We start from the raw sequence: 24,417 nt of genomic DNA on the forward strand, positions 1-24,417 counted from the left end.
ACACACACACACACACACACACACACACACACACCTGACCCTCACCAAAGTGCTGTATATAAATCTCTAAAGAATAGATAACTATGTAGGAGTAGAACAGAAGAAACTGGGAATGGTGGTTGCCCCCCAAGAGGGGAAATGGGTGTCAGGGAGAAAGAAGTGAGGAGGAAACTTACTTTTCACTGTATGTATTTGGCGTTGTCTAAATTTTTACCATTTGGATGTACTACACCTGTTAAAGTATTCTGAATAAAAAAAATGGAGGGTTGCTTAGGTATGTGGCAATGACACATGCTACCTGGATCTGACCAGGGCCATGGCTGTGCCCATGGGCCCCTCAGGACCCTGTTTGGGTTGAGGTGTTCCCTGTGTATGTCTGCATCACCCAACATGTCAGGCGCAAGTCCCTCACGCAGTGTGCTTAGCAGTTGGAGGCTGGATGCATGAATTCTTGTACACACCTATCTAGGACCCTGCGCCATTCCTCAGCTCAGGGGAAGGACTGAGGCTCTCTTATGTCAGACCCACAACTGCAGGCTGTGTCTGAGCTGGGAAGGATTTAGGGTATCCCCATTCACAATTTTTCCAATGGGATTTGAGGCCTGGTGAAGGGAAAAGACTAGCTCAAAAGGGTATCACAGGAAAATAGATAGATCCAAGTCAGAGCTTAGGTCTCAGGAAAAGTGACACTTGCAGTTGGAAGGAGGAAGAGGACAGGCTCCATTTATCTGGCTCTCAATTGCTTCATGGCTCTGCACTGCACAGAAACCCTCACAGAAACTTCACACAGCTCCATAAGGCAAGTGCTAATTACCCCCATTTAGTAGATGAAGAAACAGGCTTAGCAAGGCCCAGTAACCTGCCCAAGACCACGCAGCTCAGTCCCAAATGGAGTTGGGACTGAGCCCGGGCAGTCTGGCTCCAGAGCCTACACTCTCGAACACCACACTCTCCACACCCTCAAGGCCAAGATCAAGGCTAGAGGCTTATGAACTTGCTATAGGAGGAACCACAGTAGGCCCTCCTCACTGCCAGCTGGAGAAGAGAAACTTGGTACATTACTTCAAAGAGTCTGCGAGATGCAGACTGTCCCTTACTCACAGCTTCTATTGACTCTCAGGCCAGGCTGGGTTCTCCCAGGTCCTAAAGAGCAAGCTGAGAAATTATAACTGCCCTCCAGACTCAGGGATAGCTGCCACAGGTTGTTCCTTAGGATGTTCCTCATGCAGATTCAGGCATCACCCCCGAAGTACAATTCAATAAAAACAACTCTAAGGGGACTATACGGGCAATTCAGTCACCCAATTAAATCACTTGATCTGGGAATAATTTTAGAATAAATGGAAGGCTCACAGATTATATGTTTTCCAAGCAATCCTCCCTAAATATTGCTTCTCTGAACCAATTGAATAACAATGGGAAACACTTTTATTCCTAATAAGTGGCAGAATACCCCTGTGCCCACAGTTAAATTCAGACTCAGCTGGGAGCAGCTGGGAGCAGTGCTGACACTGTGAACACTGAAAGACCTGACAGGGACCCAGACCTGAAGCCTTACAGAGGTGAGCAGAGCAGCTACCCACCAGAAGGCACAGGAAGCTCCTTAGAAAATTGATTTGGATTCACACCAACACACAGATCTCTAGGTGATGGAGACCCACAGTTCTCCTCCACTTAGCACTGTCACAAGGGTTACCATATTTCCCCATGTATAGGACGCTCCCATGTATAAGATGCACCTTAATTTTGGGGCCTGAAATTTGAAAAAAAATGTATTACATAAAGTTATTGAACTCAAGTTTTATTCATCATAAAATTCATACTTCTCATCACTGTCAAAACTCCTAACCATTAGCTTGTCCTCATCGGTGTCTGATGACGAATTACTGTCTTCATATATTGCCTCGTCCTCAGTTCCATCTATGGCATTTGAAATCTACAACCACTGTATAAGACGCACCCAGTTTTTAGACCCCTAGTTTTTCAAAAACAGGTGCGTCTTATACATGGGGAAATGCAGTATGTCCCAGAAGATACCTGGGGCAGGTGTAGCCACACACCCATCTCTGTTGTTAAAAAACAAAGGAAATAAAATTCCCTTTGGACAACTAGCTCTGATCAGTGCCACTTCCAATACCTTCTGAGATGAAATCTATGTCGAGATAACCAAATCAAATGACTTGTTAAAAAAAATTGCTACTTGAAAATCTGTTCAAACATGGGAAACAGGTCCTAAAAATAGGACGTTTAATTTTAGAATACTTGGCCCTCAGCCATTCTTTCTGGCAAATTGGATCAGCTGGTCCAGTTGTTCAGGCCACTCCTCGAATGAAATAGAGGAGCCCGTCTTCAAATCCCACCACCACCCAAGGCATTCAAATCCCAAGGCTGTGTGGCCTTGGGAAAGTTACTTAGCCATTTTGTTCCTTGGTTTCTTCATCTGTAAAATCAAGATAATAAAAGTCCCCACCTCACAGGACTGTTGAAGGGATAAACAAGTTAATACATGCAGAGTGCCCAGACCAGTGCTTGGCACGATGTAAACACTCTATTATCATATAACATCACGGTCATGGACTGGAGAGGATCCAACTTCGAGTTCTCTACACCAGGATGTGACACACACATCATCCTCCAAAAGCAGCAAATTAAAAAAAAAGTGTGCAGGAAACTTGTGCTGCTCCATCAGGAGGCACACAAAGGTGCCCCGTCCCAGCCTCCCCTGGGCTTAGGGAACTCCTCAACAATGAGCAGTGCCGCTCTGAGCATTCCTGTATGTGCCTCCCGATGCACAGAGGGTCAGTTTGAGTTTTTTTGTTTGTTTGTTTGTTTTTTAGCTGAGCCATCCTGCTACCTGTTGGCAGCTCAGTGGCTGCTCAGCTCGGGCTGGACTCGAACCGCTGTTGCTCAGAGCTCAAACTCTTGAGCGAGCTCTTAACCAACTGAGCCACTCAGCCGGCCCTCAGTTTGAGTTTTTAAATCAGGTAGCAGTTACTAGGAACCAGTCTGAGATCTAAAGAAATCCAAGCAGTTGACCTTCGTTCATGGAGCTGGGAATATTGACTTCCCCAGAACCAGCCAGAACCTGGGCCCACACTCACCACGTTGAAATATCTAGAGATTATGACCCTAAATCTGCCACATTATAGGATCTAATGGCCAATGTCAGGTCCTCCCATTAGATTGTTCTGTAGCTGAGCTTGTCCAGGCAATGAGGGTTCAGCTTTCAAAGCTATATGTGAACATTTCTGAATTGTTTTACCCTCCAGCACAGATGTGGGTTTCTGACTCCTGGGTAATGGAAGATAAAACTGGGTGCTGGTGATAGGTCGCAGGCTATCCTGGGCCCCTTTGTGCTTAAAGTCCATTGTAGGATGTTAGGGTTCACTGGTGAGCTATGAGGTATTCCCAGGAGACACTTGAGGCAACTTATTTACCAATAGGCAGGTCCCCAACAGAATTTGAAAGCCCCATGGCCTTTCTGCTTCTTAGCTCCTAACTTCCCAAACCACAAGGAATAAATGAAAAATCCCCAGTGCCCAGTGCCACACAGGAGGGAAATGGTTACTTTTTCCAGATCCCAAATATGTATTCTAAAGAGGCTCAGAAGCCCAGAGAAAAGTTAGTAGCAAGAGAATCTATAGTGCAGCCCCCAGGGCGCAGATAGCATAGGATTTCTCCAGATTTATTCCATATGCTATACTTTGACACACAGATTCTGTTCATAAATGAATTTATTGCGAACAATCTGTATAAATTACTACACCTGTTCCTAAAAGTGTCCCATAGGGAATCAACGATCCCCTTTCCAGCAGCGCCAGACGCAGTCCTCACACTCCAACAACAAAAAGTGATGAGCACTGAGGTTTAAAAGACAGTAAAGATCATACTGTGTAGCCAAACCTACCGCATGTGTCTTGCCAGGCTAACGTAATGTAAAAACTTTTGTTGCGTGTCAAGTAGCATCCTCTCAGTTTCCTCATCTTTTAAATGAAGAAAATAAACACCAACCTGGAAGAGTCTGTTATGAGGATTAATGAATAATACAAATAAAAAATGTTACTGTATGCACTGCATAGATATTATATTACTACAGTATATGTTATATTACATTTCATTATATTGTATCGTGTGTGTGTGAGTGTGTGTGTGTGTGTGTGTGTGTGAGTGTTATTTTTAAACAGACTTTCCAGAGTCATCAACCCACCCCCTCATACTCTGGCCACCTGCAACCACTCCCCCTTCCCCAGATTATACATGCACAGGTCTCTGTGCTTTTGTTCTTCCTCTTCGCCACCTGGCACCACCTTCTTACTCCCCCTCCCCACCCACGTCCTGTGCAGCCCTCCAGACTCTAAGCTCTGTGGGGACAGGAGCCCGGTCTGCATCATTCAGGCATTCTCTGAGGATGTAAATAATATGATAACTAACGTCTACTGAGTGTTCCCATGTGCCAAGAGCTTACATACATGAGCTTCCCCTTCTGCCTTCACACCAACCCTGAGAGAGGCACACGAGCATCCCCATCTTCCTCTTGTGGGTGGGGAAACTGAGGCTCAGGGAGGCTGGGCAACTTGATCTGATCGCACATCCAACAGGCAGCATTCAGCCTTGCTATATGGCCAATGTGAGTGATCCACAGAGTGCTGCCTGAGACCTCAGACAGGCTGAGCACGAGAGGGAATAGCGGACATGCCTGGGAACACGGTCACAGGTGCTGGCAGGCCCAGCCCTTCCTCCCAGAAGGGATATTCACACGCTCAGAAGTATCGGAATCTGGGTGTAAATACTCCCCTCTCACTTCAAGACAGATCTAGAAGACCAGAGAGCTCCTGTCCTCTGTCGCCCCAAAGGGAAATATTAATTGGCTTGTTTGTAGGGAGAAATTCTTACAATACAACTCAGAATTAATAATTTATTACGAAGATTTCTTAGCTCCTCAGGCAGAAGTTCTAAAGTGGTACAAATTGTTACTTTGATTATTTTAATGGGATTTTCCCCTCCAAGCTTGAGCTCATCTGCCTGGGTAATCTGTAACCAGGCAAACAGTAAAAACAGAGAACGCCTGGGGAGGAGCAAGTTCCCAGCAACTCCACAGCTCAAACGTTCCACCACTGCAGGTCAGACAGTGACTCTGGTCCATCTGTCATCCCTCCCCCACAACAATTCCAGTCTGTCTGCCTCCTCTCTCACTCCTGTCCTGCCCAACCAGCCCTGACCCCTTTCCCGCCATGACCCTGTCTCTCTGCCCTGTGGAACCTCTGCTGTGACAAAATACTCCTGATGATAATGATAATGATAACAACAGTAATAATAGACATAACACTTCTCGAGTATCTGTTATGGGCTGGACCCTCGGCTAAGCCCTTTTTATGTTCACCTCATTTAATCTGTACAACTAAAGTGACACAAGAACTGTCATCCCATTTTACATATGGGAAAACTGAGGTGAAAGCGGTGGGAAAGCCAAGCAGGTTTAACATAATAACTACACACAAAGGAAGAAAAGCTAACATTTGTTTGGTAAGTGATGGTGACTGGCGTGCTCAAACCCTGGAATAAAGGAAGAAGCACACAGACGCAATCGCTTATTATCATCATCTCCCAAGGAGCTCCAAACACAACAGGTTGCAAAGTCACAAGCCGTTGCTTTGGAAGCCTGTGCTCTTAACCACAACACTGTACTGCCTCTAGGAATCCACCAGACATTGGTCCCTAACATCCTCTCCAATTGAAAGCTCACCTCCCTCTTCTCCCCGTGACTTTCTGGGAAAGGCAGACGGATCTGCATACTCTCTGTTCCCCAGCACCACTTCCAGGCACTACCCCTCCATAACCATCCTGCCACAACATCTCCTCCTCGGAGGAGTCTGCCATGAGTCTGCCCAAGCCAGTCCCTCCATACTGTTGGTGAGCTGCCTAAATCCCTCCTGAAAGATGCCCCTTTCCTGGGGACCCCCCACCATCATCTTCACCTGCCCTCGACTTCAAGGAGCACACCTCTTTGACTCCATTGGTCTTGATCATCATTCCCTAGCCCCATGGATGGCCACAGGTAGGACTTTATCCTGTTATTTAGAACCAGTCCACTTCTAAGACCTCAAACCCCCAAGCTCCTGAGCACAGCCTCTCATCATCTTCCATTCACACCCTCATCCTGATGAGCCTCCTCTTGCCAGGAACCCCCATAAGTTACAACAGATAAAGTTATCTGCCCTCTTGGTGGCCTGAAACGATAATAACATCACCAACTCCCTTAGCCCAACCCTAGAATTGCCTTTAAGCTCTTAAAAGCACTGACACTGAGCTGGACTATGTGATGGTCTTCAATAAATTCATCCTGTTTTGTTTCACAGCCAAGACATCAAGAAAGGGTGGACAAATCCATCTTTTCTCTAAAACAGAAGAGAAGAAAGGCGACTTCATCTGTCCCAGAATGCCAAAGCTCAGAGCTAGAAGGAACCCTGAGGGTCATCTCTCCCAAGCCCCCATCCGATGCTTAAAGGCTTTCCTTGGACCTCTTCTGAAGTGGCCACACTGCCCATGCCAGACACTCCCAGTAGTAACAGGAAACCCACATTTGGGCAGTTCAATCTGTTTAGAAGGTTTCCTTGACTGAGCTGAAAGCTGCCTCTCTCTAATGTCCACCTAGGTCCTGATTCTGCCCATTGGAGCCACATACAACTCTGCTTGTCCTCCACAGGAGCCCCTCTGAGATCGATTACATTCTTGTGTGTCCACTGAGTTTTCTCTTCTCCAAGCCAGCCAATTCCAGTTCCTCCATAAGAGCCTCTCGCGGCAGGTTTGGGGGTGGGAAAGCGGGGTGGTGTAAGTTGGGGCAGGATAAGTGGTGGTTCAAGGTTCAGGTCCTGTGTACTCTGACTGCCTGGCTACAAGATCGAGCTCCCAGTGTTTCTACCTATGGGCCTTTGGACATGTTGCTATCCTGTCTCTTCTCAGTTTTCTCGTCTGTCAAGTGGGCATTGTTTTATGCCACCTACTTCATAGAGCACGGAGCGGGTAGGCAAGCCACTACCGGAAGAGTTGTTCAGCACAGTACCTGGCACAGACCAAGTGCTTAGTAAATATGAGCTCTTAGGTCTGGTCTCAAAACTGGTCACCTCCTTTGGTCATCTTCCAATTAGTTAACATCCTTCTTAAGGTGAGGCGCCCACACACAGGTGTGGCCTGACCATCACAGAAGGGAGCCGTGCAGAGTTTGCTTTCACTGGCAGCCACATGACTGAGTTCACGGACAACTCACACCCCTAGATCTTTCTCACCAGTGCTCCTGTTAATCTTCATGTCCCCTTGGCTCAGTTTTCTGAAAGGTTATTTTTATCACTATGAATTTATTGTTATTTATGAAACCACTGCTCCGTCCCTATACTGAGGCCTATCTACTCACTGCTATAGCTATAACTATCCACCCACTGCTATTTTTAGAACATACAAGTCTAGAAACTTCTGCTTTCATTAGTTAACACCAGCTCTCCAAAGAGACACAGATTAGGCCAAGAGTAGGGTCTTTCATTTTTGTTTAGTATGATTCTGTATTGTTTGAATTTTTTGCAACACATATGCCTTACTTTTGCTTTGCCTTAATGGAATGTACTCTTGCTCTTCTAACTTCTTGAGTTGCATGCTAAACTTATTACTCTTGTATCTTCTTTAAAAAATACATGCATTTAAAGCTATGTGTTTCCCTCTAAGCACCACTTTAGCTTAGCTGCACAAGATTTGTTACGGAGTGGTGGTGGTGGTCTTTTGGGTGCTTCGGTTGTTCAGTTCTAATAGTTTGTAATTTCCATTAGGATTTCTTTTTTGACTCATGGATTTCTTTGAGAAGATTGAGTTTGTTTTTTAACTTCCAAACATACAGAAAACTGAAGACCATGCTTAATTTTAATTTTAGTGCACTGCGGTCGAAGAACATGATCTGTGATGTGGATTTTGGTATTGCTGAGACTTGCTTTCACAAGTAGCACATAGTCGATCTTTGTAAGTGTTCCTTCCATGTGTGTTTGAAAAACACGTATATTCTCCAGTTGTTGGCCTTCATATGTCTATTTGATCAAGCTTGTTAATTATGTTGTACAAATCTTACAAATGCCCTTGCCAATTTTTTTGTCACCTTGATCTATCCACTAGTAAGAGGGGTATGTTAAAGTCTCCAAAAAATACTATGGGATTTTTTTTTCATTTATTCATTGACAATTTTTACTTTAAATATTTTGAGACTCCTGCTAAAGTGCACACATTATTCTTGCTATCATTAAGTAATGTGCTTCTTTGTCTTTGAGGATATTTGGGGTCTTAAAGTTTATTTCATCTGATAATGATATTACTCTATCACTTTTAATTTGGTTAGTACTTGCCTGGTCTATATTTTCCTATTTTCTTACTTGCAACCTTTCAGTACCATTTTGTTTTAGGTTAATTCCCATTAATAGTATATTTCTGGGTTTTGTTTATTTTTGTTATCTTCTGTATTGTGTGGCAAATTTAATTTATTTATATCTATTGAAACTAATCAAATATTTTCATTTATTTCTACCACCTACCATCTAATTTTGTATTTTAAATTTACCGTGCATTTTCTTCCCGTCTTCTATTGGATTCTCTGAGTATTCTGTATGGCCCTTTTTGTCTCTTTTGGTCTGGAAGTTATATATGACATTACTATGCCTTTAATGATTCCCCTTAATTTGCTCACCTGCATCCTTGACATAACCAAATCTAAAGTTTATCAATATATCTATCCTCCTCCTAATACAAGGATCTTAGAATTTTTAACGCATATCAGCCCACTCCTAATCTTGCATATTAGTCTTTTTTTCTGCTTTGTTTTTAAACCACCAAAACTAGTCATTATTTTTACAGTCAATAGTTATTTAGATTATCCTTTGTTTAATCAATGTATTTGTTATCATAACTTCTTAAATCCCATTCCTTTTTTCTGTATTTCATATCCTTCTTGTAGGCAACATATAGTTGGGTCTTATGTGTGTGTTTTTTTAATACTCTATGACAATCTTTGTCTTTTAATGAGTATACTTATACCATTCACATCTAAAGCAATTATTGGTATAGCTGGATTCATATCTATTATGTTTGTAACTGGTTTCAATTCGCTGAACTAGTTCTCTATTTCTTTTTTCCCCTCCCTTTTTCTTCCTTCTCTGGGTTTAAATAAATATGTCGTATGATTCCATTCTATCTACTTAGCACTACTGAACTATGCACTTAAATATGGTTAATAGTGTACTTTTTACATTATGTGTTTTTTACCACAATTAAAATATTTAAGTAAAAAAAAAAGTTATAGTGGTTGCCCTAGAGTTTTCAATATACATTTATAACTAATCTAAGTTCATTTTCGAATAACACTATACCTCTTCAATTGTAGTATAGGTACCTTCTAACAGAGTATTCCCAATTCCCCCTTCCCCTTCCTGCCCCTTGCAACACTGCTGTCACTCATTTCATTGATCCATCTGTTATAATCACTCCATACATTGTTACCATTATTACTTTAAACTTGCAGTTACCTTTTGGATCAATCAAGAATAAGAAAAATCAAAGAATTTATTTTACCTTCATTTATTCCTTCTCTGACTCCCCTCCTTTCTTTTTGTAGACCTGAGTCTCTGACCTATATTATCTTCCCTCTCTCTAAAGAACTTTATTTTTTTTAACATTTCTTGCAAGACTACTGGTCAGGAATTCACTCCATTTTTGTTTGACTAAGAGGGTCTTTATTTCTCCTTTACTTTTGGAGGATAATTTCCCAAGATATAGAAGTCTAGGTTGGTGGGGGGTTTTCGTCCAATACTTTTAAGTATTTCACTTTATTCTCTCCTTGTTTGCATGGTTTCTGACATAAAATCCCCTGTAATTCTTATTCTTGTTCTTCTGCAAGTAAAGTGGTTTTGTTCCCTTCCATCTTTTTTAAAGATTTTCTCTGTCCTTGGTTTTCTGCTGTTTGAATACAATATACATAGGTGTAGATATAAAAAATTCTTGATATTCTCTGAGTTCCTGCATCTGTGATATTTTCTAAGTTTCCTGCATTTGTGGTTTGGTATCTGTTACTAATTTTGAAAAGTTCTCAGCTACCTCAAATATTTTTCTTCATTCTCGTTTCTTCTAGTATTCCAATTATGCATATGTCACTCCTTTCAATATTATCCCATAATTCATGAATATTCTGTTATAGTGGTTTTTGGTTTTGTTTTTTCATTCTTTTTTCTCTTTGCATTTTAGTTTGGGAAGTTTCTACTGACATACCTTCAAGCCCACTGATTCTTTACTTGGCTATGTCCATTCCACTGATTAAACCATCAAAGGCATTCTTTATTTCTATTAATGTGTTTTTTATTTCTAGCATTTCCTTTTGATTCTTTCTTAGAGTTTCTATCTCTTTGCTGACATTACGTATCTGTACTTTTTCCATTAGAACTCTTAACATATAAATCATAGTTATTTTAAATTTCCGATCTAATAATTCTAAAATACATGTCACATCTGAGTCTGGTTCTGATGCTTACTTTGTCTCTTCAGACTGTGTTTTCCTTGCCTAACTTTTTGTTGAAAGCTGGACATGATGTATTAGGTAATAGGAACTAAGGTAAATAGGCCTTTAGTATGAGGTTTTATGTTATTGTGACAGATCTCAGTTATAACTCTCTGTATTCTCCTATCTCTCCAGATTTTGCAGTAGCTGTTTATCCTGCAGCCTCATTTCCCTGATTGGTCAAGAAAAGTTGTTGATTTTCAGTTTGCTCAACTTTATTTTCTGTTTTAAATATGGGAGCAACAACTTTCAAGCTCTTTATATGTCAGAGCTGAAACTGGAAGTTTCTCATATACTTCTTACTGGAGTAGTACAATAGCACATTTTTTAGCAGGTTAGCAAGAGTCTGTGAGTGCTAAAATCTCTGTCTTTATCTGAAAATATCTTTATTTGCCTTCACTATTAAATGATAATTTACCTGAGTATAAGTTAATTGTTATCTCTCAACATTTGATATTTTCTATTGTCTTCTGACTTCTGTGGATGCTTTGAAAAGTGTCCTTCCTGTCAATCTAAAAGTTATACTCGCTCTCTGGTTGCTTTTATAATTTCCTCTTTGTCTCTCATGTTCAATTTCACTACAGTTTTGCCTAGACATGCATTTATTTGTATTTAACTTGTTTAGCATTTAGTATGCTTGTTCAGTGCAATGATACATGTCTTACAACAGTTGTGTTCTACAAATTCCTTAGCCATTATTTCTTCGAATATTACTTCACCTCTATTTTTTCTATTTATTTTTCCAGGGCAACTATTAGATGTATGTTGGAACTTGTCATGAAATTTTTGTTGTAGTCCTTACCCTCTCTTTCATATTTCCCAGCTCTAGATTGCTGTGTTGCATTCCTGGCAATTTCTTCAGCTCTGTCTCTCAAATCACTAATTTTCTACTCAGCTGTGTCTTACAAATCAATTGAATCTTTAATTTTGATGACTAAACTTTTATTTCTAGAAAATTTATTGGGTTTTCTTCCTAATCCGATTATTCTTTTTTCATGACATTTTATTCTTTTATAAAGTTTCTAGTCCTTTTTTCATCTCTTTAGTCATTTGATAGTCTCTTTCAGATCGTCTGTTATTTTAGGTTCTTGGAGTACTAATTTTCCTGGCTATGTCTCCTGACTTGCCCTCATTTCCTTGTGTGGTTTGCAATTTTTTAATTGTGAGCTCGCCTTCGGGAGTTATCATTTCATCTATAGGCATGTTGTACATCCTGGATTGTGGAAGAATCCAGATGAAAGCTGTTCATGTGCTTCTGCTGGCATCTCAACAATTTCCCTAATATGAGCCCAGTATTTATATTAATTTCTCTTCTTGGGTTTTTTATGAATAATATAAAGTGAAATACCACATCTATATACGGCACAGGCTTGAGATTTCAACTTTCCATGGGGGACCACTGTTCCACCCTGAGTCCCATGCAAAACCAAGTTTCCTTGCTGCTTCTCTCAGTCTATAGGTGAGTCTAGCACTCATTTCATGGAAAGTTTAGTCCTTCCAGGTTTCAAGTTTTTTGCAGAAGTTGCAGTTCCAACTCACATATCACATAAGTCTAAGGCTATATCTTCTGCCTCAGTACCAGCATCAAAACCCAGAACCCGTTTACTAGGAACTGTATCCAGGAACAGTACCCTGGGCCATTGGGACAACAACTCAGACACTTAAATTTCTAGCTCGGAGATTCTTCTTAATTTCCAGCTCCTGAGGATTTCCCTCTCTTTATTTAAACCATATGTGTGTGTGTGTGTGTATTTTTTTTTCTGACAACCATATATATATATATATATATATATATATATATATATATATATATACACACACACACACACACACACACACATATATGGTTATCAGAAAAGTTATGATGCATTTTTGCAATGAAAAACATAGAAAAAATACATCATGACTTTTCTGACAACCATATTATATACATATATAATTGTTACATTTGATCCAGTATTTCTATTGTTTGGGATGGGAGGAGAGTCTGCAATAGCTCATATCTTGTTATCAAAACCAGAAATCTATGTCCTTTTTTTTTTGTAATTTACAAAATAATAAAGGTTTCAGGTTTTTAAAAGAACTTTGTGTATAGCCAAAATCCTTAAGCCAAACTTCCAGTGCACTCTCAAAACAAACAAGCTGTAGTACTGGAATTACCTGTTCTTTTGTAATTTTTGCCTTTTTTTATTGCAAATATTGGTTAACCTTGTTTAGGGGGAAATATCTCTACCCAAAAGTCAAATTTCACAGTATGTTTGGCTGTATCTATCACTGTTACTTTATGCCACATTGCACAGCACAGGTGGTCAATGTCACGGACATGGCATATCTGTAAAAATTTCTTGGATGAATGAATGAATAAATGAATGAAAGAACACCCCAGCAAGGCACAGGCAGCTCTTTGACAATTCGCTTGTAATCTTTAAATCCCACATACACAGAATTTGCCTGTCATCCAAAAGAATGGAACAGACAGGAGGAAAAACTGTAAACAAGTCAAAATAAAAATAACAGATGGATTTCCAATTTGTTTTATCTCTCATAGAATGTTAGAGCTAGCATGGATCTCAAGGATGGCCCAGTCTAATCCCCCACCCCAAATGCAGAAACCATGACCCAGGGAAAAATGACTATCCAAGTGCCATCACAAAAGCCCAGGGGTTTGTCCCATGCCTTTACACTATGGCAATTTGCCCGGTGTTCCCTCAAATATTCCCCAGTCTTGCAAATCCGGCACAGTGATTTTTCTTGGGTAGATACCCTTCTGCTTGGTTCACAGGAAAACAAAAACACTCAGAATACTCAGCTGTTTAGAAAATATTTTAAAAGTTCTTAAGGAAGAAATGCGCATCCCCAAATAAGGCTCCACATAAGGCAGAACGAGTGCAGAAGGCTGAGGCCCTACAGAGTCCATGTAATTTTCACCCTTGGGTCACTTTGTGATGATGACAGTAGAAGGATAAGGGAGAATATGGCTGGTCTGGAGGCACCCAGTACTTCTGGAGATCTAGGGAGCAAGAATTCCAGCATAATCCTTGTCATTATCTCATTCCAAAGGCAAGAGGACATCCAAGTTAAATCTTGCATAAGCATCTCAGTTCAGGAAGGGGTTCCTACCCCTTCTCCTCATGCTGGGGAGAACTGGGAAAACAACTCCTGCCCTTCTCTCTCCTTGCTACTACCTCCCTCTTGTAGCTCCTTCCATGGGAAGAGTCAGTCATCTGACTGGTCAGGGCCCAGGGTATTCACTGAGTCAAGCTCACCATTGAGCAGCATCACTTGGGCTAAGAAGTCTTCCTCTGGTATGTCAGGCTTCCAGATAGCAACTAGGTCAGACCAGGCCTACTTCCCACGAGAAGGCCCAGCCGTGCCTTCTCTTGGTTCCACCTTCTCCACCTGCAACTGGGTGGATGAGCCATCTGCTTCTTTAATCTCTAAAACATATGATTCTTTCTTCCTTCAATCACCCCCAAGTTCCTGCACACCAAGCCCTCATCAGAAAAGTCAAATGCAACCCACTAAATTCTCTTTCTCATCAAGAGTTGAAATGATGAAGTTAAGTTGATGAGAGGTACATTCCTATAGCTTGAACCTTCTCCAACAGTGGGGGAGGGGGGCATTTTCCCAGGGGTACCCTTGGGTGGCAGGAGGTGACAAAGCCCCTAGATAGTATACTGCACACGTTCCTGGAGCATCACATTGAAAAATCTAAGAATGACTACCCCAGAGTGTCTGGGACTTTTTAAAGCTTAAGTTGGGCTATTAGAAAGTCTGCATTCTTGCAGGACTGCCTCTAAAGAAATGCACCATTTAGCATATGGTCATTACATTCACCCAATAGACAGAGCCCTGTAAAACCTGCTACAGCACCTCTGTGGGTATGTTGAGGACTGTACCTACTGCGTCCACAGGGTCCCTCACTGGAAGCCCATGTGACAGTTTCCTTTCCACTCTGTCAGAAAAAACATGGCTTCCTTTGGGGAACCGGCCTATTTCCCCTGGTGGACAACAAGAAGCACACAACTGACTGTTTCCCATTTTTGCTTTGACCATCGGGAAGCTCAGAATCAAATCGGAGCTCAACTCTAGTAAACCTTGGCAGCCTGGCTAGAGAGATCGGGGGTGGTGCTGGGAGTAAGTGGGAGGAAGTAGAGGAGAGGAGGGGGGAGGAGAGAAGCAATGCATCATGGGGCCACAATTCCTGGTCAGTGCCACAGACTGGAGAGATGTCCAGCCCCAAACAGGGCAGACAACCATCTCCAGGGGTACATGGAGATGTACCATGTACCATGCATCCAGAGGATATTGCACCTTGGCAATAGTCTCCCAACGCTCTAACGCTCCTGAAAGCAGCCTAAATAAATAATCTTCCAATTTGTATTGGATTGGATCCTGATAGTCCGTGGTTTAAAATCTTGCAGAGGCTTCTCCTTGCTCTGATGAGAAGCAAGAAGGAGCAAGATGGGTACTCCTCAGAACACAGCCAGGCACATGGGAAGCAATGAATACAGTCACTACAACAATTACTACAGTAATGATTAGAACCTGATGCATTTATGAGCTCAGACAAGAGACAAGTCGGTGCAAGTTGATGTGAGTCAGTGAAGAACTCCAGGGCAGGCAGGACTCCTGTTGGGCCTGGACAGGGTAGATTTAGAAAGAGACTGAAAGAATGTTCCATGCAGGGAAACCATGAGCAGGAGCTTAGAGTGAGAACAACATTAGAAAGGTAATAATAACTGCAGTACCCGCCAGCCTGCCTGCTCAGAGCCATCCCTGGTGTTCCCCCACTCATGCAAATGCACACACACACACATATGCACATGCATGCACATATCAGCCCATGATCCGTGGCCCCCTTGGACAGAGGAGCCCAGCCTATGTGGGCAGCGGGGGGTCAGGCCCATCCAGAGCATCTCATGGGCAGGCAGAGGGACATGCCGGTGGTGGTAAAGGGTCATGATGGGGATGAAGGGTTGGGGTTTCGAGTGGTGGGAAGCTATGAGGGGCTCATATGTGGGGGTGGGCTTCAGGAAGAGAGATTCAACAGTAGCAGCAGGGGTAGGGCAAGAGGCAGGAGACCCCAGTGAAGGTTGATTCCAGGTGAGCGGAATAATCCAGGACACAGACTCAGGACACAGGCTCTTTGGGGCACATGCCTCGAAAGCAAGGCCAAATCTCCTCACCTCCACATTCCAGCCCTCTGGAATTTAGGTCCCCTCCTGCTTCTCCAGCCCCACATCGCTGACCTCATTTCACTCACTCTGCGTTTCAACCACCTACACCAGCTTGCAGTTCCTTTCCATACTTGCATTCCTTCATACCTTAGCCCAGGCACAGCACTAATGACACCTCCTCTAGGAAGCCTTCCCCCTTTCTCAGCCTGTACAACAACTGTCTTCTCACCCCCCTCCTCTACTGTTGGGCACAGACCCACTACAGAGAAACATGTGCTCCCTGGAGAAAGAAAGCATGTCTGGCACCTCATCTTTCTCCCCATAGTCCCTAGCCCTTTTCCTGATCTAGGTAGGTGTTCAAGGCCATCCCTGGTGACCAAGCCAAGCTCAGTCATGCTCAGAAACACAAACCAGCCCCTTCCCAGGAGTAGGACACCCACAGGAGTAGGCAGTGCTCGGCCCCAGGCCTACCAGCCTGAAGGGATGCCACCGTTCAGAGGGCAAAGCAGTGTACGAGAGTAGGAGGTATTTCTGGTGGCTTTCTCTGTTAGACAAGGGACAGGCCTTCTCCTGATTTAACCCCGTGACCTTTGAACTTCCCGGGAGGTCAGCAAATGTCCCTCTTCCCCAGCTGTCTTTCTGTCTTTGGTCCGATGGGAGGGAGGGCCCTGGGCCCGTTCCATTTTGCACCCGTATTGATCTGTTGGCAGCAATGGGCTGGATAATTAGCCAGGAATTAGGGTTTCTATTACAGCCAGGAGGCTGCTCCAGCTGATTTATCACCTGAATAATTTACTGTGATTGAAAGGAAATTAAAATGAACTCCATTTGACAACTGTGAGCTTTTATGGGCTTTAGTGAAGGCTCAAAAGCCAGATTAATAGCCTGGTGTTGGTTAATAGTCTGCCGAGAGTAAATACGGCAGGCTGTGCTCCGGTGGCGGTGGCGGTGGCCTTCCTACGGAGGCTGGAGGAGGGACCAGCTCCCGCCAGCAGCACAGTGCCGACGACAGTGTCAACTCGAGTTTTACTGAAACAGATTCCGCTGTTTGAAACACGCACGCGCACACACATGCCACCAGCAGTTGTTTCTTTTTTTTTTTCCTCTCTTCTTCTCCAAGGTGATTTTTACTCATTCCACACGTAGGGAAACCAGAATTGCTTTTTTGATAGCCATGTTGAAAGGAAGTGTTTCATTGTCCCAGGAGTGTGTATATATTAACCCCTTCCACCCAGGGCCAAGGGTTTACTAAGTTTCCCTGTAAAAGCCAGAAGCCTGGACCCATCCACCCAGGGCAGATCTTGGCAGGAAAAGCAGCAAGGTGAGGGTGAGCTCATGGCAGTGACTGGCAGGACCCCAGGCTGGCCCTGAAGAGGAATGTTCTTCCGTGGGCAGCTGGGTGGGTGATTTAGGAGGATTTGACCACCCAAGCCTATGGTACCTAAGTCTCTGGGGGTTCTGAACTGACAGACAGACTTTGGCTGCAAAAGACCAGTTCTGAAAACCAGCCAGTCAGAAAACTGGCTCCTAGAATCATTCGGGGACATGGAGGCCCATGGAACCATCTTGCACAAGATGAAGACTGAAGATCCTGAGGTCAAATTCTAGCTCTGTGGCCTCGACAAGTCCCAGAAGCCCCCTGGGCCTGAAAATGGGGTCAACAGTCTGGGGAAAAAATGCTCCAATCTGTAAAATGGGGCTCACAAATCTTGCCCAGCCTGCTTAGCAAGCATTTATATTGAGAGTCCAATGAGAGAATGGATATGAAAGGTCTTTGAAAACTGTCCAGTATCACGCATAGGTGAGGACAATCACTGTTGTTATTGATGTTGTTATCAAAATCACAATTACTACTGCCGCAGATATGGAAACTGAGTTCTAAAGAAAAAGCGATTTGCCCAACAAGGCAGAGCCAGGGCTGAAGTCAAACTCTCCCAACTCCAAGGCCAGCAAATGCCCTTTCTTCCCCTCCAGGCTGCTCAATAAAACTGACAGCAAGGCCCCCACGTAGGCCACTAGCCCTTGCAGTCACAGACCTGCTCACAATGAAAGAGAGGCCAGCCTCAGCAGCCAGAGCTCTGGGCCCCCTTCCTGGTCCCACCGCCATGCTGCTCTGGGGCTCACAAGGCAAGGTGAAAGTGAGCATGAGGGGACTCAAGGAACCTGTACCCTTGATGCACCTGCCTTCCCAGCCTACAGCCCCTTGCTCGGACCGTCATTTGTCTACAGTGATTGGGAATCAGGAGCGAGGGTACGTCATTCATAGTCCAGTGCCTGTGTGTGTACCCAGCAGCCCCGAGGCCTCACCTTCCATCGCTCCTCATTACGGCGCATTACGAGGAGGTGAAGCAGATTAACCAGAAAGCACTGAGTCAGTCATTATCCCACCACAAGGCTCGCCTACAGGCCCCGCCTCAGCCCACACAGTCACAGGCCCACAGCCGTGTCCGCGTCATTCTAAAGGACACCGCACAGCGAGATTGCTAGAAGAGGAGCCCGCACCGAGTTTGCAATTCAGGTCTCCTTCCTGTCAGGCCCCATCTCTATGTAGGCCTATCGACCTGTTCCCCAACATTGCCCCTCCATAACATGCCCCCGATGCTCCTGGCTGAGGCAATGTCTCCATTTATCAGGTCCCACAGGACCTCCTCCCTTGCCTTACAGAGTCTGAATCCACATCATACCGCCTTTGTGAGACTGTGGGCAGAGCTGATGCCCGATTCATTCCTCCTTGCCTGGGTGCCTGGCACAGTGCCAGGCTCACAGATAGCATGCAAGAAATATGTTGGATAAATGAGCATATGAGTGTCTGAGCAAGTGAGTGAATGGATACATGAACAGACTCCTCCCAATTATGAAGCCCTGTGGTCTCTGCCCAATCTTTCTGGGCATTCCAAGCTAAACGAACTATAACTCAGATTCTGAGTTTCCATGAGGATCATATGAAACAGGGGGAAACACAATCACTGATACTGAATGTCTGCACTAAGTAAATAAGGGCTTAGTAGAAATGCTGGAGGCTTCGTGCCTGAGCCCTCACAACTCACAACTCACTTGCTGGGTAACCTCACACAAACCCTGTCGCATCTCTGGGCCTCTTAAAAAGGAACGGGGATTGAAAGTTTGCCTCTAGAGTCCCTGTTAGTGCTAAAATTATGTGATCTTGTCAGTAGTTAGAAGATAAATGTTTTCACAGATTCTAGAGGAAAAGGTAAGCCTCATCCAAGGAAGTTTTGCTGATTGAGTCGCTTTTCTTTCGCCTCCTGTGTCAGATGAAATGTGGCTTTAGCCATCTCTCAGAAGAGCTGTGAGCAGTGGGAGAGGATGTTTGTGACAGAATCGGACTCTTCTTCCTAAAGCCCAGGGTCTAGAGTGTGCTGGATCAGCTCTGTCCAGCCTATATGACTACATCATTCTCAGAGAAGACTTCACTCAACTTGTAGGAGAAAGACCAAAATCCTGACCACAGCCTAAATGACCAGGCCCATCTCCCCAACATCACCTCTCACCCCTCCCGGCAGCCCAATCTCTGAAGCCCAGCCACTGGCTCTCTTTCTGTTCTTCACTCCTGCCATGCTACCTCAGGGCCTTTGCACTTGTTCTTCCCTCTGCCATGCACACTCTCCCATTCCCATGTCCCTTCTCCTGATTCAGCCCAACAATTCGGGGCTCAGCATAAATGCATTTCCCCTTCAAGTCGGCTCAATCTCTGCTTTATGCTTTTGGAGAACCTCAGACATCCCATCCTCTGCACCTAGAACATCTGTCATCCACAACCCTTTGGGCTATTCTTATTTACTGTGATTCTTCCACACATCTGTAGGCTCCCTGAGGGCAGGTCCAAGCCTGTCTTGTTCACTAATGTACCCCTCGTACCTAGTTCTGTGTCTTGCACAGTAGACACCCATTAACATTTGATAAGTGAATATGTAACAAATCCCTAGGTGCATGGCCTTAGGCAAGTCTCTTTGCCTCTCTGGGCCTTGGTTTCCCCATCTGAAAACAAAGTAGGTAGGTGGTCTGTGAGAGCCCACAGGGAATGCTGAGAGATAGCCAGACTATTGTTACGATGTTGGCCCCGAGGCATTGTTCACTCCTCACCACCTCAGGTCCCCTCTGGCACCTCTCCTCTCCACCGGAGCTTGTGCACAGCCTGCATGGTTCTGAATGGCTCTTTGGGAAAACTTCAGAACTATCATCTAATTAGCTGTTAGCTCATAGGAGCAGCTCAGCGAGGCCAGTCCTCACCACCAGTGCCAGCTAGCAAGGTGCTAAGCAAGTCATTCTCATGGGTCTCTCTGACTCGCCCACCAGATAGGAGTGCTCAGCAGGCAAAAATCATGTCTGAGCCACTCGTGCTGGAGAGGAAACCAGCCCAGGGCCTGGCACAGACTGGGCATCAGGAACTAACCTCCTGAATGGAATGTGGACCTTTTCCAGGCCCTGAGAGCCTCGCACTGGGCAGAGCCTTTCTCATCCCATCCCTATGGCCACACACAGTGGGTGATTGCTTCTCCACCGAGAGCAAAGCATGGGGGCTGCTCAGCAGGGAGTCATCCTCCTGCTTCCTTCCCTCTCTTGCAAATAACCCAGCTGGGCATTTGTCCAGTTCAACACTTCTTCATTTCCAGGCTCTAAAAGCATGACAGAGTGACCTGACGAGAGGGATGACAGTGGGGTACACACCAGTAACATCGTAACATGGCTTATGGCCATAGGGTACTTACATATTTCCACCTTCACTCTGACTGACAGGATAATGACCCAAGACCACCTCAAGTGGCCCAAAAGATCATTACACCCCCCTGTACAAAAACCCCTGGGAAAGGCCGCCATTCAGCAGCAATGGCAGAGCAGCCAGACAAGTCACGCACCCACTGGCCAGCCAGGGAGACACAGGCACCAGGGCGAGAAGTCTCCAGAGTCCCAAACATGTCCTCCTGATCTCATGGGATGCTGCGATCGGCCAAGTTTGGCTGAGAACAGAGAGAAACCTGCCTCTGTAGAGTAGAGCCTGGTGCTCTCCCCCACACCCCGCCAGCCGCGTTCCAGAGGGTGACCCAGGCCTGTGTTTGAGTGGCAGGTGTGGCAGGCAGTGAGTGGTGGGGCATACCTGCTCAGGCTTGATGGGCTCCGTTGTGGTAAAGATGTCCGAATAGTGCTGCCTCTCAAACACACGGTCCAGCACCTCCAGCTGCTGCTGCGTGAACAGGTCTCCCCGCATCTGCTTCCGGAGGAAATCTCTGCCTGGCAGCGAGTGACCGTTCGGCACTGGAGACTCCTGAATACCTTTGATGAGCATGAGAGAGGAAGGATGAGTGCGACTTCCACAGGTTGCTGAAGAAAGACATGTCAGACATGAGGCTGGGAAGAGGGCCTGAGAGACCCATGAGGCCAGCTTCCTCCCTGACAAGACAGGAAACAGGCAGGGGCTCAGACAAGGGGGTCCCGGCCAAAGACGCCCTGCTGGTTAGTGCAGACCAATCTCCAGAGCCACGGGTCAGGCACTGTGCGGAGCCATTTTTATATGTATCGTCTCGTCTAATGCTCACAATGACCCCAATGAAGATGATATTATGTTCCCATTTTGCAAATGAAAAAATTGAAGTCTAAAGATATTAAGTGATTTGCGTGAGGTCTGGAGCTCAGGTTGACACAGAGGCTTAAACAGCAGCCTCTCTTGTACTGTCGATCCCTTAGAGGTACAGTTTCATCCCAGAGTTGATGCCCTTACTCAGGACATTTGCCACCACATCATGTGACCAGCCAATAAAACACGTTAGGAAGGCTGTAGGGACACAGGTACTCTCATACCATTCTGGCAATAGCCTACTGGTCACACACCCAGGATAGACGATTTGACAAAGTCTATCAAGGTCACAAATGCACATTCCCTTTGATAGAGCAATTGCACCTCTGGGAATTTATTTTACAGCTAGACTTACACATATGGGAAGTGTATATGTATAAGTTCTGGCAGCAAAAGACTGGAAGCCACCCAAGAGTTTATGTTGTAGGGGCTGGTTAAATAAGTCACGGTATGCCTACACCGTGGAATACTGTATGACTGTGAAGTGGAAAGTGGACGCCTTCTGTCGATTGATATGGAAAGATCTTCAAGATACATTGTTATATGAAAAATGAATAAACACAGTACAGCACAGCATGTATAATTACAACCTTTTGAGTAAACATGAAGAAAGGGCTTTATATGCATTCTGTATAAAACTTTATATCTAATATACATGTTATATATTAATATGATATATTGTGATTATAATTATATAATATATACTAATATATACACATACATTACATATAATGCATATACATATTAAAATGCATATTATATAAAAATTTATATAAATGCATACCAGGGTTGCCAAAAAAATGTATAACATGACTTGTATTCATCTTTTGTTGTTAGTATATTTTGAGTATTACAATTTTAATGCAGTTTTTTCCTTTCTTAAAACATGTATACATTTTTTAGCACCCTCTCTGTATATAGATCTCCAAAGGAACTCTGGAAGGAAACATGAGAAACATTTAGAGTGGTTACCCATTCAGGGACTAGGAACTAAGTGGGCAGAAGCGAAGGGAAGGGAGGCTTTTCATAGCATGCTTGTTGTGTTTTGTTTTGTTTTGTTTTGTTGCAGAGCTTTAAATGTATTGCCTATTCATAAATGTAAATTACCAAGAAAATACGGGATTAAGTTCTCTATGTGTTCTGTACTGTTAGCTATTCACACTGTAACAGTCTCTGGTGATGATGTTTACATGTCAATGAAAATATTATGAATTATCAATAAAAAAGCAAATGGGATGAAATATCTTTTGTGAGCCTTGGGCTTGAAACATTCAAAATGAGAGAAAGCAAGGAGGGCAAAAGTTTCCCGTGAGGAAATGCCCTCAAGGTCCATCACTCCCCAGGGCCATCCAGGACCAAATTGCTCATGCAGGTCTGACTAGAGACACTGCTGGAACCCAGGCCCAGAGGCACAGCCTCTGCCTCTGCCGCTGGGAAGTGCAGGGGGAACCAGCATGCATCAGATCTCTCACTGACAGGTGCCCTTCTTACACAAGGCTTTGCCCAACCTCCCCCTCCCCCCACCTCACCAGCACACTGCTGACTTAGACTTTATTCATCACGTCAAAACCCCACCCATGTGAGGCATGAGGCCAAACCAAGGAGCCTGAAGCAGTGGGATACTGTGTCACTGAGATGCTGCCAAAAGTTGATGTTTCCCCAACTGTCCTCTCTGAGGGCAAGCAACTGCAATACAGGGTCTGACATTAGAACAAAGACACCAGCTTTGGGTGTTTACATGAGTGTTAACCTTTCAGGGTCCCCATGGAGTCTGACAGCTCAGAGCACTCCAGCATCTTCTACAATAAAGGCCTTCACAGGTGGCTCATGAGCCCCCTGAGAAAATGGATCCTAGATCAATTTTGACCCAAGAGGATACCACAGGATGGGTTCCTGTCCCTACCCACAGGGCATCATCCTCATCAACATCATGAGGCCCTTCTTCCATCACGGCCCATTCCCATGGGGACCATTCCTACTCAGCACCAAGACTAGCAGGATGTGGACGTTCATGGCTCCGTCTGTCTGCCCAGGGTGTTCTCCTATTGGTTGGCATGTAACAAATGACTCTATTATCAAAATTGCTGTGTACATGTGTGCACACATGAGCACACACACACACACACGAAGAAAGCTCAGCTGGCCCCTCCTCAACTATTGCTCTGGTCAGTCATTCTAACCCCAGCCACTCCTGCCAAAGCTTGACCTTGGCCTTGATCCCCAGTATTATCAAGTTTCTCTCTGTCAGAGAGATCACATCCACTCTTAAGAGGCTTCTCTCTGTCCACCAACTTTAATTATACTCCCCACTCCCCAGCCATCATCCTGCCAGCCAGGCCCCAAACTCCTAACAAAGGCTCCTTCCTGTCAGCTAGCTCCTGAAGTCTCCTACTGAGGCCTCACCTGCCCCCAGTTGGGCAGTGCCTACCTTTTCCCTCCCTCTCAGGCTCCCCCGTCACACATGCCCCAACGCTGCCCCTTCGGGTCTCTCCCTGACAGCCAGGCCATCCTCACAGTCAATCCTCTCCCATGGTATTCATAGGCTCTTTGCACAGCTCAGAGCTCTGGGAGGGTAGAGCTTTGCCTCCACGAAGGAAGCTCAGAGAGGGTAGCTCAGCTAAGGGCTCCAGGGGGCAAAGTCACTGTCTGGTCATGGAGTAGGACCTGGCACAGAGTAAAGGCTCAGGGCACTTGGCCAACTCAAGTGAATGCACTGGGGGTCCTTGGAGGCCCAGCCCCACAGGGACATCAAACATACTCCAAGCAGAGGCAGCCTCGCTAGGACCTGCACCGAGTCTTCCAGGAAGAAGGCTTGCTGCACCTGCTCTGGCTTTCTGAAAGTCAGCCACGGTACCCCAGGGCTAAACCTGGGGGACTGTCCTAGCTGTCTTGGTGACTCAGATGCTCCAAGTGGAGAACGGTGGGCTGGGAAGAGCCAGCTGTCCAGGCATTCACCCCGACCACGATGGCTCTTGTTGCTCTAGCCCCAGCCAATACCTCTGCTTGTTTTCTCTACTGAGAAGATGGGTAAAGCCTACCCTGTCACTTTGCACAGATGCCTAAGGTCTGTC

At 44.9% G+C, this 24,417-nt stretch overlaps 1 protein-coding gene across 8 annotated transcripts in view; it reads right to left on the reverse strand.

Moving 5' to 3' along the window:
- The window catches only part of PAX5 (paired box 5), a 203,867-nt gene that overhangs the window by 113,232 nt on the left and 66,218 nt on the right, over positions 1-24,417 (reverse strand). For all 8 annotated transcript variants that reach the window (XM_019663248.1, XM_019663249.1, XM_019663255.1 and 5 more), the window contains exon 6: positions 20,870-21,045. In XM_019663248.1, the coding sequence (XP_019518793.1) occupies positions 20,870-21,045 (176 nt within the window). The remainder of the gene's footprint in view (positions 1-20,869; positions 21,046-24,417) is intronic.

This window comes from Hipposideros armiger, unplaced genomic scaffold (genome assembly GCF_001890085.2).
Source record: "Hipposideros armiger isolate ML-2016 unplaced genomic scaffold, ASM189008v1 scaffold_388, whole genome shotgun sequence".
Lineage (NCBI taxonomy): Eukaryota > Metazoa > Chordata > Mammalia > Chiroptera > Hipposideridae > Hipposideros > Hipposideros armiger.